Consider the following 18530-nt stretch of genomic DNA (forward strand, 5'->3'; position numbering starts at 1 on the left):
GTCCTCATTCACCAGAAACTCTCCTACTGAAACATAGGAGTCATAAGCCTCCTGTGAGGCAGAGGTTATGCAGAGACCCTTCCTCTACATCTTCCCCTTCCTAAGGGACTCTGGAATTCCCCGCCTGCTTCCTGCCTCCAACTGGCAAATGTGCCTTTTGCAGTTCAGCATCTAATACCTTCCCTCCACCTCAGGGCTTCTGAGGCTTTATCCAGAGTGGGGCATGGAGAAGTCAGAACTGGCAGCTGAGGAAGGGGCTGGTGTGCCTAAAAAGCCTTCTTGAGTTCCCCTCATCAAGTGCCCCTCAATACCATCATTTCTTCAAAAACAAGAGAAATTGCCAGTTGTGTGTTAATGACAGCTTTAAGGTTGCCTAGCTCTGCCTCTGACCATCCAGAACATGCAGAATGTCTAAACTTGGATGCATAGCTAAGATATCATCTCTGTGACAGAGAGCTAGCCGCAGCAGCATGGTGATCGCTGGCATCGCTGCAGCATGGAGAAGGCTGTGGGTCCAGCTGGAGGCAGTTCAGCACTTGCTGTTGGGGGAATATGAACTGGCTGGTGATTACTAGTTACTGATGTAAATAGGAGGAGTTAGAAAGGAGGAAGAGGAAACTAGAGGAAATCAGAAGGTGAATGGTGCTGGAAAGGAAGGCTGCATGGCACGTTCATTCTATGAGATGTCTGTTGTGACGGGTTGGATCACAGAACTCACTTTGGGATTGTCACCTGGTGTGCTGGTCAAGCCACTGATGTCCATGACCTGCCTTCTGAGGCTCCCCACCACCCTGTCCTGCTGGGCCAGAAGCTCCGGTCTCCCCCAGACAAGGGATAGAGTTGGGGTAATAGTGCCCCTGTCAAGCAACACAGATCCTGAACCAGCTCAGCTCTAGGAGGGCTCAGCTAAAGGCCCATTAGCAGCACCCTAGAGCCCAACCCCAGAAAGGGACCAAAATCCCAAATCTTACTCTGTATAAAAGTTTTTTACACAGACAAATCTTATAAGGTCAACCCTCTTTATCAATGAGAAATATGCACAGTGATTGCTCTTGCCTGCCCTCCCCCGGTAACAGTTATTTACACTGGGCTTGATAATTAAAAAAAAGAGATTTTATTAAGTATAAAAAGTAGGATTTAAGTGACTGCAAGTGAAAACAGACAAATCAAAATAAATTACTAAGACAAAATAAACAAATCATGCCAGCTAAGTCTACTCTATTAAGCAATTTGTTACATGCAAATTCTTATCCTAAACAGTTGTTCTAATAATCTTTTTCACAAGCTAAGCAGCCTTCTAGCTTGGGCCTGGTCCTTCCCCTATTCATTCTTAGATGTTTTCAGCAGGCCTCTTGGGTAAGAAGTCAGGGGTCTCTTGGCATATGGCAAACCTCTCGTGTCTTTGTAGGACCAACCATAGTTTGAGTTTACAGGAAAAACTGCAAGAGGAAAATCTGTAACAAAACAGTGACCAATACCCATCCAGGTGTTAGGTGACCATCACTGGCCATTCACCAGCAGGTGAATTGTAAACAAGAAATAATGAAAGCTGGTCAGCAGCTCACAGACACCATGGGGGCTACCTAACCCCATCAGCGAGGATCTTTCCAGTACCTGGAGAAATATATAAATGGGGACAGTGACACCACCATCACTCGGCCTTTTCCCCTTTCCCTGTCAAAACAAGATTGCATGAAAGACATTAAACTAGGGGGACTGCTGCAAGGCAGAGTAAGGTGCATATTTTTGGCATGCAAGGTTGTTTGCTTGTATCTCTCTACAAATAGTTCATAAGGACAGCCTGCATGTAACTTTAATGGGTGTCTCTCTACAAACTGATGGTTGAGTGACAGAACTTGGAGGGCTTTGCTGTTCACTAAGGGTATGTCTACACTGCATGACTATTTCAGGGTACTGGAGGTATCCTGAAATAGCTACCCCATGTCTACATAAGTTACCTGTTATTTCAAAACAGTTTTTGAAATAGGTGCGCTATTTTACCATCCCGGTAAAACTTGTTCCATGACGGATAAGGGGTGGCTCAAAATAGAATGTTATTTCAAAATTTGGTGCTGTGTAGATGTGCCAAATTTCAAAATAGATTTGAGATAAGATACGCAATGTGCTTAGCGCAAATTGTGTATCTTATTTTGAGTTTAGGGTGCTGTGTAAATACCCTAACATAGAAGTGTAGGAGATAAGCTAAGGTAAAGGGTGCACAGCAGTTCCACAGTCCAGATTACAGCCTGGGGGAAACAACATACTGAAGCTCTATACTTGCTCTTTCATACCTTCCTAGATTCTAAAGCTCGGGGGGGGGGGGGGGGGGACTATTGTGTTCATCTATTGCATAACTTCCCAGACAGTAGGGATCCCTGATTCCTCTAGCTGCAGCTGCAATTCTCAGATGGCAGGGTGATCTTAGGCACACTGTAGCAACTACTCCATGCATCAGAGCAGCTACACAGTGGGGCTGTGTCTACACTGGCATGAATTTCCGGAAATGCTTAAAACGGAATACTATTCCATTTTCAGTTTTTCCGGAAAAGGAGCGTCTACATTGGCAGGCTGCTTTTCCGGAAAAGCGTCTGTGGCCAATGTAGACGTGCTTTTCCGGAAAAGAGCCCCGATCGCCATTTTCGCGATCGGGGCTTTTTTCCAGAAAAGACTACTGGGCTGTCTACACTGGCCCTTTTCCGGAACAGTGTTCCGGAATAAGGACTTATGCCCGAGCGGGAGCAGAATAGTTTTTCCGGAATAGCGGCTGATTTTGTACAGTAGAGCATTGTTGCTTTTCCGGAAATTCAAGGGCCAGTGTAGACAGCTCGCAGCTTATTCTGGAAAAGCGGCTGATTTTCCGGAATAAGTGGCCCAGTGTAGACACAGCCTGGGTGTTTTTGAGAGAGTATGGAGAAGAATGATATTATAGACTTGAATCAAACACAACCCTTCACAGGAAATGGTGGATTTTGTTAGGGATGGGTCAAGTTTAGTTTGGTCCAAATGCCCATTTATAACTCCAGAGGGCAGAGTCCTAGTTGAGTGGAGACTGATGTGGACATTACCTTCTCTCTTTAGTTCAGGGAAATCTCAGGCCTGTCAAACAATTTAATCCAGCCCTTGTGGAGAGAAGGGGGAGGGCTCCAGTAGCCAAGAAATGCCGCAGAGAGGTTTAGGGGCTGCTTTAAAGTCTTCCCCCAACCCCCTCTTCAGCATGGGCAGGACACTTCTCGCTCCTCTCCTGAACGTAGGAGAGACATGCTGGAGATCAGAGTGGAAGGGGAAGCTCCACGTGCCTGAGCCCCTGCACAAACAGGAGCTCCTCCACATTTCTGTGCTTGCCGCCCTTCCCCAGTGCCGGGCAGCAGCAAAGAGGAGGCTGGAGCTGCTTCCCAGCCTCAGGCAGCTGCAGACACTATCAGCAACAACTCCTCTTGCCTTCTGTGTAGGCGACACCTTTCTGGAGGAAGCGGAGGTCCCTTCCCTGTGTAGGGTGGCTGCAGCAGAGAGCAGCATCTGGCAGCCCCAGCCACATGCTGCCAGCAATGCCTCCTTAACAGTTAAGGAGGCATGTGGGACTAGAGGGAAGGTGGCAGGGAAGAATCCCTTGCAGGAGTGGGAGGGAAGGGAAAGGAAGCTCCGCCCCCAACTCCTTCCATGAATGAGAGAGGAAGGGGTGGCCACAGCTGGGAAAACTCCAGAACCCATTCCCAGCGTGGCGAGCTTAGAAAAGGGAGGAAGGGATGGCTATAGCTGGGCAAGCCCCAGAGGCTTTGCTCTGGCTGGGGCATCTGCAACAGGTGGGTTTTTTTAAAAAACATTTTTAGAATAGCATTTTTAGCATACGCTGGATTTCCTTATTGCAGATGTGTTGATGATGCCTGAAGGATGCTTGAGGATAAAGAATAGCAACATCTTCAGTTCCAGCAGACATAAGGCTCAGCTAGGAAAAGCAAACTCAGCCATCACACTAAAATTCTAAATAAAAAAGACCATCACACCACATAAAGGGGTTTTATGGGTTTTGTGTGTGTGCACGCGTACTTGCTTCCCCCCCGATTCGTTCTTTTGTGTGGTCCCCTGACTGATCTGTGTGGATTAGTGGCCCCTGACCCAAAAAAGCTTCCCCGTCCCTGCTTTAGTTTCTTGTTTTCAGAGGCTTAAACTTAGTCACCCTCCTTGTTCTAGAAGGACATAAGGCTGCTCTAGACAAATCTAGCTTTGCATTAACTAAGTTTTTGGCAGCGATATTCATATTTTCCAGCCAGACATATTTTTCATCTCAAGATTCTAGTTTCCAAACAGAGGAATGCATATGAGCAGTACAACATCTGTTCTTTTTGAATGACACTCTCAAATCCCCATCCCTACCTGAGTCTCTTTGCTGAGCCTTCATAATCACTTCCCATTCATTTTTACATGTCCTAATGCACCATGGACCTCAGCCTTATCCTAGCTCTAATCTTGAGATTGGGATCTGTTAGACATCACAATATAAAACCTGGAATGATAAAAGTGAACAAATTGTGCCAGAGCTGCTGTGCTATGTTACGTTAAACTCTGTGTAGTTCAAAACCTTGCATCTTTCACCAACAAAAGGTGGCTCCCTAAAAGATATTATTTCACCCGCTTAGTCTTTCGTGTTATGTTAGACATTGAGAAAGGCCCAAACTGGAACCACTTACCTTAAAACTTAACTTCCTAAACTGCGGGTAAATGTTCAGATAAAATGGGATGTGGATCTGGAAATATCCCTAATTTCGCAAAACACAATTCTAAGTCTATGTAAAACCATTTTTCATAGATTCCAAGGCCAGAAGGGACCATTGAGATCATCTAGTCTGACCTCCTAAATATCATAGTGCAACATGCTGTTGAGGATACCCAAAACTGTGAGCCACTTTATTATCTCTCTCTCTCAGCTACTGATTAGATTGTGTATCAGCTCCTTGTCCCAGCTGTCTGTCTCTCTTGCCAGCAAACTCCTCAAGGCCCAAACCTCACCTAGCAGGTAATAACCAGTGACCGCCAGCCTCTGAGCTCCTCAGAGAGGTTTCCCTAAAGTGCATAAATTGCTACCATATTGAATTCACAGAAGCTATTGCACATTTGCTGCCCTGCTGCAGAGTTGGTACATCACTACTTATTAATTTAACTGGGGGTAAGTGCACCTTTCCCTTCAAACAGCACTGAACTGGTTTATAGTAAAACACATTTATTAACAAAAGAGCATGCATTAAGGGATACCAAATACATGAGATAAAGGTAGAGATGATTACAAACAAACGTGAAAACATATCTAAATCTAAAATTTAACTTTAGCAAGACATTGTCTTTATTTAAGATAATTTATTTTACCCATAGTCTCCTTTCCAGTTTCATATTGTTCAGGACCCATCATAGAGATCAAATCACTGGGTTCCTTTGACTCCTAAAGTGAAGCATAAAAATGGAGTCTCTCTCTCTTTCTTACAGAAAACTAAATACCCTAGAGGATTTCTAGATTTTTGAAGATGAAGACATCCCTATGGGGATGTCTTCATCTTCAAAAATCTAGAAATCCTCTAGGGTATTTAGTTTTCTGTATCTCTCTGGGGTAGAGGAGCCACATCAATTCTTGGTCTCTCAAATTCAGGATCAGGATAACCCCCATTGGTTTAACTCAATGGCTTTGGTTACTGAAAATATGTCAACTGAAAAAAACTCATTCTTTTGTCTAGGACAGATTTGTTTATCATCTTTACCTAGGCTTGACTGCCCTATCTTAAATGTGTTCCAGTAGTATCAGAGAGAGGAAATTTGTAACTTCCCATAGCATACCAGCACATTAATATTATTATAAAAAATTAATAACCAGCATACTTTCATATGATAGCTCACAAGCCATATTTTGTATAACTATTGCAGTAGAGTGTAGGGTGTAAATATAAGCATGCATAGGATCACACATAGGCCATAGAACTTCCCCAAAATAATTAGTCGAGGACAGCTTTTAGAAAAACATCCAATCTTGCTTTAAAAAGTTAGTGGTGGAAAATCCATCATGACCCTTGCTAAACTGTTCTGAAGGTTAATTATTCTCACTGTTAAAAATGTCCAGCTTATTTCCAGACAGATTTGCTCTTCTCCAGTTAGTATTAAGCTTTTCATGTCTATTATACCACAGTAGAATCAGTTTGTCACAGAAGCAAACTGCAGATTATATAGTACAATTTAAGACTTGTGTATCAACTTATCAAACTGATTGGTGGAGAACAGCTGTGAAACCTGAGTTTTGGCAGTGGATTTAAATTTTAATTCAAATCCTGTAATGCTGAGTTAAATACCGAACAGTCAATACACTCAGGCTAGCTCTACACTACACCTTTTTTTTCGGAAAAAGGTACGCAAAATGCACTTTTTCCGATTTTCTTTCCCCCCAGAAGAGTCTTTTCCAAAATTTGGCCCATCTACACGTTTCCAAAATTTGGCCCATCACAAGAGGAAGACAGGGTTTCCGAAAGAGCACGTTTGCTCTTCTGCTATTTTTGCAGAAGAGCAAATGCGTTCCGTGTACACGGCAGAGTTTTTCCAGGATACCACTGGTATCCCAGAAAAATCCCGCAGTCTAGACGTACCCTCATTGGCTGCACAGGAGAAGCAAGTAAGAAAAAAAAAACTATGCTAGACAGTCAGTGAAATGCTAAAGAATATATCCATTAGTGGATCAGTTAATGACCAAGGATCAACAGTGTGAGGAGAACTGTAAAGATAGATTGAAGAGGGCACTTGAGTTTTAGGAAGACAAGAGCCAAATACAAGATCATGGATTGATAATATGAATTTGAAATGTTAATCCTATTAAGTTGCTGTGCTATTCTACATTGCAAGCAACCCAAGTTCTACTTGACATTTATTTGACTCTATTGCTTATGAAAGGAACTTTATTTCCTACAAGACAGGGAGCAGTGTCAACTTCTCTACACTGCTCTGCCAATGTACATCTGACAGTCTCAAAAGTATCTACAGGTTAAAAGATAGTTCAGTTTCACCCATGTATAATTTTTTGGGTTGGGGCCAGTTGACCCACCCAATAAAAAAAAAATTCACTCATGGGCTGCACACAAGATAAAAAACAAAAAAACAAAAACCACAAAAAAAAAAACCCCTCCCTAACATGGTCCCTGACTGAGAAGGAAAAAGACACTCCCCACACTCCCTACGGGGGCCCAACCTAATAGATTTGTGTGCTCCAACTCTGTTGTAGAGCAGTGGAAGGGGGTGGGGGTGCTCGAGCACCAGCACAGGCTCTCTAATGCTTGGAGGGGGCTCTGAGCCTCGGGGGCCAGATCCATGCAAGCTGGGGACTGCATCCAGCCTGGGCCTGAGGTTCCCCACTCCAATTTAGCCTCTTTGCTGAAGAAGTAAATCAGGGAGCTAATTCTTGCTAATTCTGAGCTCCACACTAAGTTCTTGCTGAATAGCTCACTAAATAGCCATTAGGCTTTTAATCACTATTCACATGAGTCAGATTCACACCTGTGATCTACAGTTGCAAACCTCTGTATCCTATTTATAATCATTTATGCTGTTCAGTCACCTTTACACAGTTTTTTATCCTTATTAATTCAGTGGTTCTCAAACTTTTGTATTGGTGACCCCTTTCACACAGCAAGCCTGAGTGTGGCCCCCTTTATAAATTAAACACATTTTTTCTATATTTAATATTAGAGGATTTACCTGGTGTTGCTCGGGTCTCAGCTCAAATAAATTTTGCTTTTCTTCATTTAAATCATTGCTCTGGGCTGGGGATGAGGGTCTGTCATGGGGAGAGAGGACAACCCCAGCCCTCTCTCACCACAGCAGCTTGGGGCCAGGTGAGAAGTGCTTGTTCATGGCCACTGCAACTGGCACAGCTGGGAGAAGGGTACACGTTCCCCTGATTGTAGGACATATAGATACACAGACAAATTCTCTGAAATATAGAGTAGATAGCTGTCCCTTTCTCCACCCCTGCCCCCTGCTCGCCCAGTAGGGTTACAGCTGTCCTGGTCCCCATGGCTGGTCCTTCTCTGCCCTGCTGTGGTCATTCTGCTGCAGGGGTGGGGGACAGTTTTTGGGTCAAGGGCCAGAAACATCAATTGGGGGACCGTGCATGTGAGAAGCAAAAGAAACAAAAATTTCCCAAAACTCCTTATTGATGTGGCTCCCAACTGAGACATCTCACTCCCCTGGCACTCTAGCACCATGTGGGGGACAGGCAGGAGGGCAGGGATGACTGAAGTTCAAGGCTTCAGAATTGATTAACTCTTCTCAGGTACCAGGATTAGTGGATTTTGTGGGCCCCCCTAGACTTTGTGGTGGGACCAAAAATGAGTGGTCCGGTGTGTGGGATAAGTGGGTTAGGGATGGTGGTTCAGCATCTGGGTGGAAGGTAGAGCACAGGAGCAGGCTGGGGGCAGGGTGTCTGGCCATTGGGGAAGGTGCAGGGTCTTGGCATGTGGCAGAGGCCAGGGATACAAGGTCTGGGTGGCACTTACCTTTTCCCCCCAGTGCTTGTAGCAGGGTTTATTCATTGTAATAGATGCAAGTCACTCCCACATGGCAGCCAGCACCTGCTCCACACAGGTCACAGAATAAGTTAGTAGCCCAAAGGCCAAGTGTGGAATGGAGCTGTGCCTCAGCAGGAGCTCAGGAAGTCTGGCCGGCAGGTCCAGGTGCAAATGGGAACCAGCAAGCTTAGTTGTGCTTCTTGTACCTCTCCTGGCTGGCCAGGATCCAGCCCACTGGCACCCAGAAGGCCAGGAAGAAGGGGCGCAGGCTGATGAGTGCACAGCACATGCGAGAGGCGCAGGGCAGAACAGTGTGCAGAACAACAGGGATATGGCCATGGCAGTGTTGGGTCCTTCACGGGCAAGATGGTGGCTGGGTCTGTTTTTTGTGCCCTGTGCTGCTTTATTGCCTTCTGTCCCAGGGCATGGCTTCTCACTGTCTACTGGCCAGATTCTGGCCAACGGAACAGCAGGAAAAGCCTCGAAGCAGCGTGTCTGTTCCTCTAGCCAGGGGAGTAGGAGTGCACACACAGAGCCATTTATGGCTCCGGATTCTTTCCCAATTTCACAGCGAGGCTTTCTCCACCCCCAAGGAAGATGGCTCTGGCTTCAATCTTGCAGGGGGCATGAGGCTGGATCATGGGGGGGAAGGAGTGGTGGGGGAGCAAGGGAGAGGCTAAACTCAAGCTGTGAGCCATATTTGGCTCCTAAGTGAGCCATAGATGGCTTGCAAGCCATAGATTGCTGACCCCCTGTTCTACAGTATAAACTGTCCCTCTGACCAGACCTCTCCCTTTCCATTTTAGAGGAAAATCTAATTCCAAGCACATCCCATTGTCATGGCACAACCAAATATTTGTTTTGCTTTCAGTTATGATAAGAGGAAGCTGCATACCAAATTTGGTGGCTCTAGCTTTAATGTTTAGTGAACAAATGGACTCAAGATGGACTGACCCATAGACAGACACAGATAGGTGCACAAGTTCTCTCAAATATATAGTAGAGTATTATAAATGCTGAGGTGAAGTGGCGTTTGAGGGGTGAAGGATGATGGCTTACAACCCCCTATGTAATAAGCTCATGAGCCCCTGAGGAGTTATGCCTCTCTGGATGAGAAAACATTTTAATTAATATATTAACAAAAAATTATTGGGCTGCCCAACACAAGCCCATACATAGGAATCCACACTTGTCCCTTCTTTCCCAGGTTTGGAGCACTGCAGAAGCACATTGAACTGCCAAGGGTTACCTTCTTTATTGCAGTTAGGTAGTCAAGCATCCCATTTTGCTGACAAAGAGAGGTGCAGGAGACTGAGAGGCTGAATAAGTATGTGGGGGCGGGATGTCCAAACTAAAGCATGGCAGTTGCAGGGAAAACAACCCTGACAAGACTGCTCCGGGAATTCAATATATATATGTGCATTATCCCTTGATTTCTAAGGGATATGCAAAATGCTTTCCAATAATAAAAGAAACAATATAACTCTAGTTATTTACAGCTAGACTTTGCTACTCTTACTTCTTATATAGTACCTTAATCAGCATGTAGTCATATTGGTTTCAGAGGGATTACTTTTGGAGACTGGTACTCCACCAGTAAATACAATTAGCAGAATACAATCATTAAAGTGATCGATACAGAGAAATGTGTCATCCACACAACTGGAACTGATAACATCCACAGAAGTTATTTATGTGATATCTCGATCGTTGATCCATTTTAAGATAGGAATTCATTAAAATGGTGTAACCAGTCTAAAAATTAAGCTGTTTTCTAAAATTATTGATTGAGTACAATTATTTTTTCCACAAGCCTAATGTATTTAGCACATTGTAATTTTTAAATATTAAGTTATAGTGGTTCCAGAATAGTTTCAAAGTTTACTTATATCAGGGCTTTTCAAAATTTAAGATTTGTACTGAACAGTTTGCTCTAGGTCCCTTCTTCACCTCTCCTACTGTACAGTCACACACGCCCTGTATACCACGGATTCGCAATCAGCTGGAGATCTTTCACAATATTAATAAAACCAGAAATGGAAACGAATTACCTAATGGAGACGAACAAATGAGCAGCACACGCGAGGTGAAGAACTTGAAGGTGTTCTTGAAAATTCAAATTACTCACCTGTCAATTGCAATTTTCGTTGTGTGGTGTGTAAAAAGCAACACTGACAGCTGCATGTCCCCTGGCTAAATCGCTTTTAAAAGTGTGTCCCTGATGTCAACATGCTAAGCTGCAGCTTCAATCTTCTCAAAGATAGGCTGATCGGATTATGGCCAGGAGTTTTCTACATGTTTCTTTCTCTTCCCGTCAGCTGCTGCGTGCCTCCTCGCAGCCTTTCCCTCCCTAGCGGCAGGGTGCTGGCTGGTGGGGGCTGGCATGGGGCTCTCTGTTCCACACCTGGCCGGGATGGCAGCAGGGGCAGGAGGTGTCCGGGCTCCTACACCCCAGGAGCGGAGCTAAAGTGGACTCGGAGTTTCGGATCGGCCGAAAGAAACTCCAGCTCCCGGGGATTTTCCTATTGCCGGCCGAGGCTCGTAGGTAGAGGGGGAAACCCCCGCAGCTGGGCTGTTGCTCTGGAGGGGGGGGGGGTGCAGAGAAGCGTGGTAGCGGGGGCGGGGTGGGGATTTTTCACCGCTTCTCCGTCCCCTCCCGCTGGAAATGCGAGAGCGGGACGCGCGGGGATTTCAGGGCGTCGGCGCTCCCTAAGCGCGGAGCCTGCCCCTGCTGCTTGGCCGGGGGCTCGTCCCAGCTTCCCCGGGCGCTGCCGCCCTTCCCAGACCCCCCGGCGGGCCCCGCTGCCGCCTGCGCCCGGGGCTGAGAACTCGCTTCACTCCCCCAGGCGGGCGCGCCGGGCTCGCTGCCGGGCGGGCTTAAGCTCGCAGCGCCCCGCCCCTGCACGTGGCTGGGCGGCAGGCGCGAGGGGGCCGGGCTGTGTCTGCCGGGCGCGGGGCGTGGACCAGGCTGGGGGTCTCGGTAAGTGAGGGGGTTGATCTGCGGGGACCTCTCAGTCGGTGGGGGGGGGGTCTCTGGGCGAGGAGTGCGGGAAGAGGCAGCTGTGGGGGGCTCCCTGGGCCAGTGGGGATCTCTGTGTGACGGGTGGGGGGAGAGGTAACTGTGGGAGTTTGTGGGGCTCAGTACATTGGGGTGCCCCTTCCCTGTGTGAGGATCAGGAATAGCAGCTGTGTCCGTGGCCCCCTTGGGAAGGGTGATTTCTGCCCCCATTGCCTCTCCCAAGCCCCAGTGCAGGGAGCATGGTGCTGCTGTCTGGGGATGGGACAGGGGCTGGGGACTCGCAGGGCTCTGTGGGAAGTCAGAAGGGAGAGCAGCAGAAGGTCCAGCCTGATCCAGGGGGGGAGAAGAAGCCACAGGGCCTGGAGGGGGAGCAGCAGGTGCAGATGGTGGCAGCAGAGGAAGAAGAAGACTATGAGGAGTACGAGGATTTCTCTGAGCTGCCCGACACCCGCAGCATCGCTTCGGATGACTCCTTCTACCCACCCAGTGGCGAGGAGGATGAGGAGGAGAGCTGGTCTCTGGGGGAGTCAGAGGACAGCAGCCCTGAGCCCCTGAGCCTCTTCCGAGCCTGCTGCACCAACAACGCCGTGGTGCTGAGAGCGTTGATCCGCCAGGGGCCCGAGGAGGAGGAGGTGCAGGAGACTGACCGCAACAACCGGGTGAGCTAATCACAGCTGGGCTGTAGCCCATATTTCCTGCTGCACCCACTGCACATGCTCCACCTCCCTGCCCCAAACAGCCTTCAGCTATGCAAACAGCCCAAGTCTGGCCCCATCCCTGCCCCTGGGTACTGTCCATTCATTCAGGTCCCTTCCCTGCCAGGTCTCACCCACACCAGAATTTCTCCACTTTAACATATATCACACTCCCACTGCTCCATCCTGCTCCACTTCCACCTCATACACACCCTCTCTAACCTTCTTCTCAGCTGTCCTCCAGTCTCCTGCCCAGCATACTGACCCTATGCAGCTTTATACCATACTTATCTCTGTACCATCTGAGCTATTCTTTTCCCAGGTTCTCTGCAGACCCAAGCAGATATCACTGCATTGGTCACACTCCTGTACCATTCTCAAGCTTTTCTTTGCATCCACAAGGGTTAGAGACTTACTTTAAAAAAACAATAGTAGCTGAGACTATGACATAATTATGACTCCAGGATTTAGGGGCTTTCTGGTGTAAATATATACTGCCTTTTTCTTAATTTGTAAATTCCCTTGGGCCTCCACTCTCTCAGCACTAACACAACACTCCCACACCCAGACCGTCTCCTCAAATATGCCCTCCAAACCACAACATGTACAACCAATATCCCTAAAATTCCCATCATTATGCTTCATAAAGATACACATCAAACTGGCCACTTCTGTTCTCTCCTGTTTTCCAACAACTCCCCAGTCACCCGGCAATTTCTAAATACTTGTGCTTTTAGTTTCTGTATTCTTCACATTCTTGGCTCCACTCTCTTTCCATATCTCTCTAAAGCAGTGGTTCTCAATTTTTTTGGCCTGCACTCAATGGAGAGAGACCTTTCTGTAAACCACCAGCCAACTATGGATGACAAAATTGGTGCAGAAGGGGATCTGGCTAGGAGGTAGGGTGCAATAGGTTGGGAGTGGGGGGCCTGAGAGAGAGGGAGTGTATAGGAGGGGAATGAGGGTGCAGGGTCTGGGCATGAAGGGAGCTTACCTGGCTCCATGCCTCCCCTTGCTCCCAGATGCTGTCCCCCACTGCCCCCATTGGCCATGATTCCACCCAATGGTAGCAGCAGGGAAAACCTCCAAGCGAGCATTTTCCTGTGCTGCCATTCCCCCAGCTGGGGATGGGAAGCAGCAGCACATAGAGCCACTTCCTGTCCCCACAAGCCGGATTTGGCCTGTGAGGTTTGCCCCTCCCCACACACTTCTCTGCAGCAGGATGCCAGCACTGATGCTTCAACCTCGCTGGGGTGGGGGGGGTTGGAACGTCAGAGTAGGCTCCCAGCTATGGTGGGGGCAAGCCCTGACCCCACAGCCTACCTGCAAAGATGGTCCATGGACCATACTTTTGAGAACCACTTCTCTAAAACCATGCTTTGCCTTTCACACTGCCAACTCTACCATTCAAACACACCTGGATATCTCACACACCTGAATTCATGCTCTGACTCCCTATTCATTCCCATACTTCTGTCACACATCCTAGTCCCCATATCTATCCCCACATCCGTATACTCTGTCCTCAAACTCTGAAACTTATTTAGCTTCTGGAACATCCAGACATCCATACCCTTATACTGTACTTGCTGTCAGAGATCATACATCTGAATATGCTGGAAGTAGAAAATGAAGGCATGATGGTATCACTTGCTTTATAAGGTTATGTCTAGACTGCATCCCTCTGTCGCCAGAGGGATGCAAATGAAGCACATCGAAATTGCTAATGAAGCCAGGATTTAAATATCTGGTACTTCATTAGCATAAACATGGCCGCCGCTTTTTTTTTACATGGAGTTTTGTCGACAAAAATCAGCAGTCTAGACGCGGATCTGTCGACAATAAATCCTTTTTTGACAGATCCTGTAAACCTCATTTTTTGAGGAATACAGGATCTGTTGAAAAAATGTTTATTGGCAACAGAGCCGCATCTAGACTGCCGTTTTTTGTCAACAAAACTCCGTGTCGAAAAAAAGCAGCAACCATATTTATGCTAATGAAGCACAGGATATTTAAATCCCGGCTTCATTAGCAATTTTGATGTATTTCATTTGCATCCCTCCGTCGACAGAGGGATGCAGTCTAGACATAGCCTTAAGGGTTTTAGGACAAAGCATGCATTTACCCAATTTCTTAGATGGCGTAGGGTATAGAGCCAGTAGTATCCTTATGCACAAGAATAAAGGGGGGGAGCATAGACACACTCACTGTCTGGCATAACTTTACATCCCCCTTTGATAAATAGGACTCTAATTAAAAGAGGGAAGGGATAGTGGTCACATTTCTTAACTAAAACAAATGAATTTTCCATGAAACTTTGAGAAATTTCCCAAGCTCAACTTCTCAGTTTTGTTTTGAGTTGTTTTCTTATACAAGCAAAGTTCCTGAAGGAATTACTAATTATTTTATTTACCAGAAATAAACCAGCTGCTCTACTATCCCACCCATTTCCTAGCACACTTTACATTTCTTATTATTGATCAAGGTTAATAATTTCCTCTCTCTCTCTCATTACAATATTACTTATTTTTTAGTATAAATAGTATTCTGTCTCTCAGCTTTGAAATGTCAAACAAGGTTTAATGAATTCCTGTGTGAAAAACTGAGCATCTAGGACTGGTTTTTTTCTGATTTCATATTCATATATATGTATTCTGGTTTCAATATCAGCACAACAGTTTTGATTGGTCTGACACTCAGTTTGATTCATTGGTGAGATATATTTCTTTCACTAAAGCAGAGGGGAGGACTTGTAAGTTATTTTCTGGGTAATATGGAATAGGCTCATATGTGCACAGTGAAACTGAGTAATGATATTAGAGATTCACAGCAGTGACTCCAGAATTAAGATTGATAGTTTCAATTAAAAGCCCAGTTTGACACACTCCGCCTCATTTTTGCACACAAAAAGATCTCCCTAAATTCTTTTCAGCTTGAAATTGTCCATGCTTAGAAGATCAGATAAGATAATTTTGAAAAAAAAAGCTGACGTATAATAAGGCAACTGATGTTCATGTTCTGATAAAATTAGTGGCTTTTCACTGTTTGACCTCAAGACTTCAAAATTGTTTTTACTTACTTATCCCAATTGAAAACCAATGCAGCTTTACTCTTTTTGGAATTCATGGGTGTTTAGTCACATAGTATTCTTGCTCTCTCTACTCATCCCCCACTCTCCATGGAAGCCTATAGATATAAACTGTTTGAGTTCTGATTCAGGTGTGGTAAACTCCATGAACTTTGTTTTGGAAGGGAGAGGCTCTTGCACATGAAAAGAGGTTTAGTGGAGTGAGAGTTTTGAGCATCAGCAGGAAAACGGAAGAGTCTGACTCACGGGCAAAGGGGAAGCTATAGGTGAATTCTGAAGCACATAGCACAGGAGACGTTGCTACAGAGTATATAATATCCTTTCTGTGGAGCTTATACAGACAGTCCATTGATGTAGTATTTATAAACGTTACCTACAGACAAAACTTGTTTTTAAACTTAACTCCCCAGTAAAATGAAAGATCTGGCCAAGTCTATAAACTCCACTTGTGTTTATAGTTTAAGCACCATTATCTGACAGTTAGGTTTGAGGAGGCTACACAATTTCACCAGAATAGTTTTTGATTCCAGAATCATGCTTCTTTGTGTTTCATTGACCAGCCTACATGTTTTTAACCCTATAGATATAGTTCTAATGAAAGTCACTGCTAGAAGATAATTATTTCAGTGTGGTTTTATTTTCTTAATTTTTAAAAATATATTCCTTAAATACATTAAGAAAAATCATAAACAAAACCTTATTAAAATAGTTATATTGGTACATATCAATTGTTTTAATTAAAGTCCTTATTGGAATATTGTATTATAAAAGAAAGATAGGCCAACATTTTTAAAGATGAGTTTTTAAATACACATGTGAGAGCATAAATGTATCTACTTTCCAAAATATTTGCCTTAAAACAAAAGCAATTCTGAATTAAGTTCATATTTATCAAGAAACAAAAGTCTGAAAATTCTGTGTTAAGGTCTGCAAATAACTTTAATTCTTTCTTTTCCCTTCTCATGTCCTTGAATTCCATGTTCCAGGAACAGTCTTGTATCTCACCACCACTCCTTCCTATAAGAGGCACTTTGCGCTTCATTTGCAATTTTGGGTGTCCGTATTTGCATTCTTCTCTCGGAAGAGGAATGCAACGTAGACATACCCTCTCAGACCACAACAGCTCTGCCTCTGAAATGTAGTAAGAGCCTTTTAAAGTAAGAAGAGCTCTTACTATATTTAAAAAGCAGAGCTGCAGCAAACCCCCTTACCGACTAATCAAGTAGTCAACAGAAAATCCATCAACTACTTGATTAGCTTACTAAATGCTATTTAACTCCCTATTCTCTATGGCATTCCTTCCAAAAGTTTTGATAGCCTCTTTCTGCAGGATTCCATTGAGATCATGGTGAGCAACAAAATGCTGCTCGGCCATATGGATTAGATATACAGGGATACATGCAACTCACAGGGACGCAGCCAGCCTCCTACTTCTCCATGCTCTCAGCCCTGCACTCCACAAGCCACAGCCACTTAACCCTGCGTCTCATCTCCTGCTTCCTGATTCCCCAAAAAGTGTTTGCTCAGACTCACTGTGTCCGTCAGCAGTGGAGAACAGCTCTTGGCTGCTGGACACATTTGGCAACCCTGGGGAGAGCCCCTGGTCCTTATTTGCTTCAATCTCTTCATCCTCCATGATCCTCTGTGTACTGCCTCTGTACCCTCCGAAGTATCCACAGGGCTGATGGCAGTGGAGCTGGGGTCACCGTTGAGGGCAGCGTCCAACTCCTAATAGAAACAGCACCAGAGCATCAGTTTGCATAACGGGCCTAATGATAGACTTGTCTGATTTCTTTAATCTTTGCTCATGCTCTTTTTTACACCAGGTTTGAGAAATGTGCCCATATGTATCCCAGTTCCTATAGGTGTCACTCAGCTGGGATTGAACAGACTCCTGTCCCCCTTCCTTTCTCTCCCCCCCCCCCCCCCCCCGCCATATGCTCATCAGATCCAACAGCTCTGTGATGCTCTAAGGGACATAGTGTTTGGCGTGATGGCCAGGCTTAGACACCTGGGAAGACGCATTGAGAACACTGCATGCTAAGCCAACCTGTAGGGGGTCCAGGTGCTTAGACTGTGTATGGCACCATGGTTTGTAAGATCAGCCCTAGGTGGTGTACTTCATCCGTTGCATCTAGTGCCTCCACAATTATGTGGATGAAACCTGACAGTCATTATTCTCTCCAGTCAACTCACACAGAAAAGCCAGCCAGCATGAAGTGGATTTACATTTCGTGCAGCTACTAAGGAGGCGGGGCAGGGAGTTGGTTATGTAGACTTCAAACTGCTGACCAGAGCAGCTCATTGGGAATTGTGGGCTACTTTCTGGAGGCCAGAATTAGTAACAAAACACCTTGAGGTGTCTACACTGCATGTTTGTTGACAGCATAGGGAGGGGAAAAGACAAAAGTCCCTTGTGTAGCTGGAAGTATTTTGTTGACTAAAATGATTGTTTTTCCCAAAAAAAGTCACGTTGCAGTGTGAACGCTCATGCAGTTTTGTCAACAAAAGGCACTTTTCCTCAATAAAACTTGCAAGTGTAGACAAAGCCCAAGTTTCGTGCTAAAAATAGTAGATGTTTCTGTGAGGTTGTGCTACCATTAAGCTTGAAACCATGTTCTCCAGCTCAAGGATATTGGGAGTAGTCAATTCTTGCATATGGCCTGTAAGGGGCATTGGAAATGAGACTGCCTGTGACATTACACATTTATACAAAGAGATACATTGGTGGTGAGTGTGCATTCTGGCATTTCTCCATAGACTATTTAATCTGTGAACTGCACATTGTTTGTTGTAGCTGTAAGTTGATCTAGTCTAGGTCAACTTAAGTTTATAAGTATAGATGTAACCTCCATATCAAACACATTCAAACTCTATCTCACTTTATCTTTAAGAAACAGCTCCCATTAACCAAACACCAGTAATAAAAACATAGTAGTAAAGGTAATTTATGATCAGTGTCCATACTCATCTCTTGCAATACCTTTGAATTTATACTATATATATATATATTTATTGCAAGTCTGAAACTATAGTAAAGAACAGAATTATCGGAGACCTATATGAACACAATTTGTTGGGGAAGAGTTAATATGGTTTATGTAAAGAGAAATCACGCCTCACCAATCTACTAGAATGTTTAGGACCAAGAAGCATGTGGATAAGGGTGATCAAGTGGATATAGTATACTTCGATTT

General features: G+C 45.2%; 1 protein-coding gene across 1 annotated transcript in view; it reads left to right on the forward strand.

Moving 5' to 3' along the window:
* The first annotated feature begins 11586 nt into the window (after positions 1 to 11586).
* ANKRD33B (ankyrin repeat domain 33B) overlaps positions 11587 to 18530 on the forward strand; it is a 78066-nt gene continuing 71122 nt past the window's right edge. Inside the window, exon 1 of the mRNA XM_025183120.2 lies at positions 11587 to 12209. Coding sequence (XP_025038905.2) covers positions 11790 to 12209 — 420 coding nt within the window. The 5' untranslated portion in view covers positions 11587 to 11789. The remainder of the gene's footprint in view (positions 12210 to 18530) is intronic.

The sequence above is a fragment of the Pelodiscus sinensis genome, chromosome 2 (genome assembly GCF_049634645.1).
Source record: "Pelodiscus sinensis isolate JC-2024 chromosome 2, ASM4963464v1, whole genome shotgun sequence".
NCBI classification, from domain to species: Eukaryota; Metazoa; Chordata; order Testudines; family Trionychidae; genus Pelodiscus; species Pelodiscus sinensis.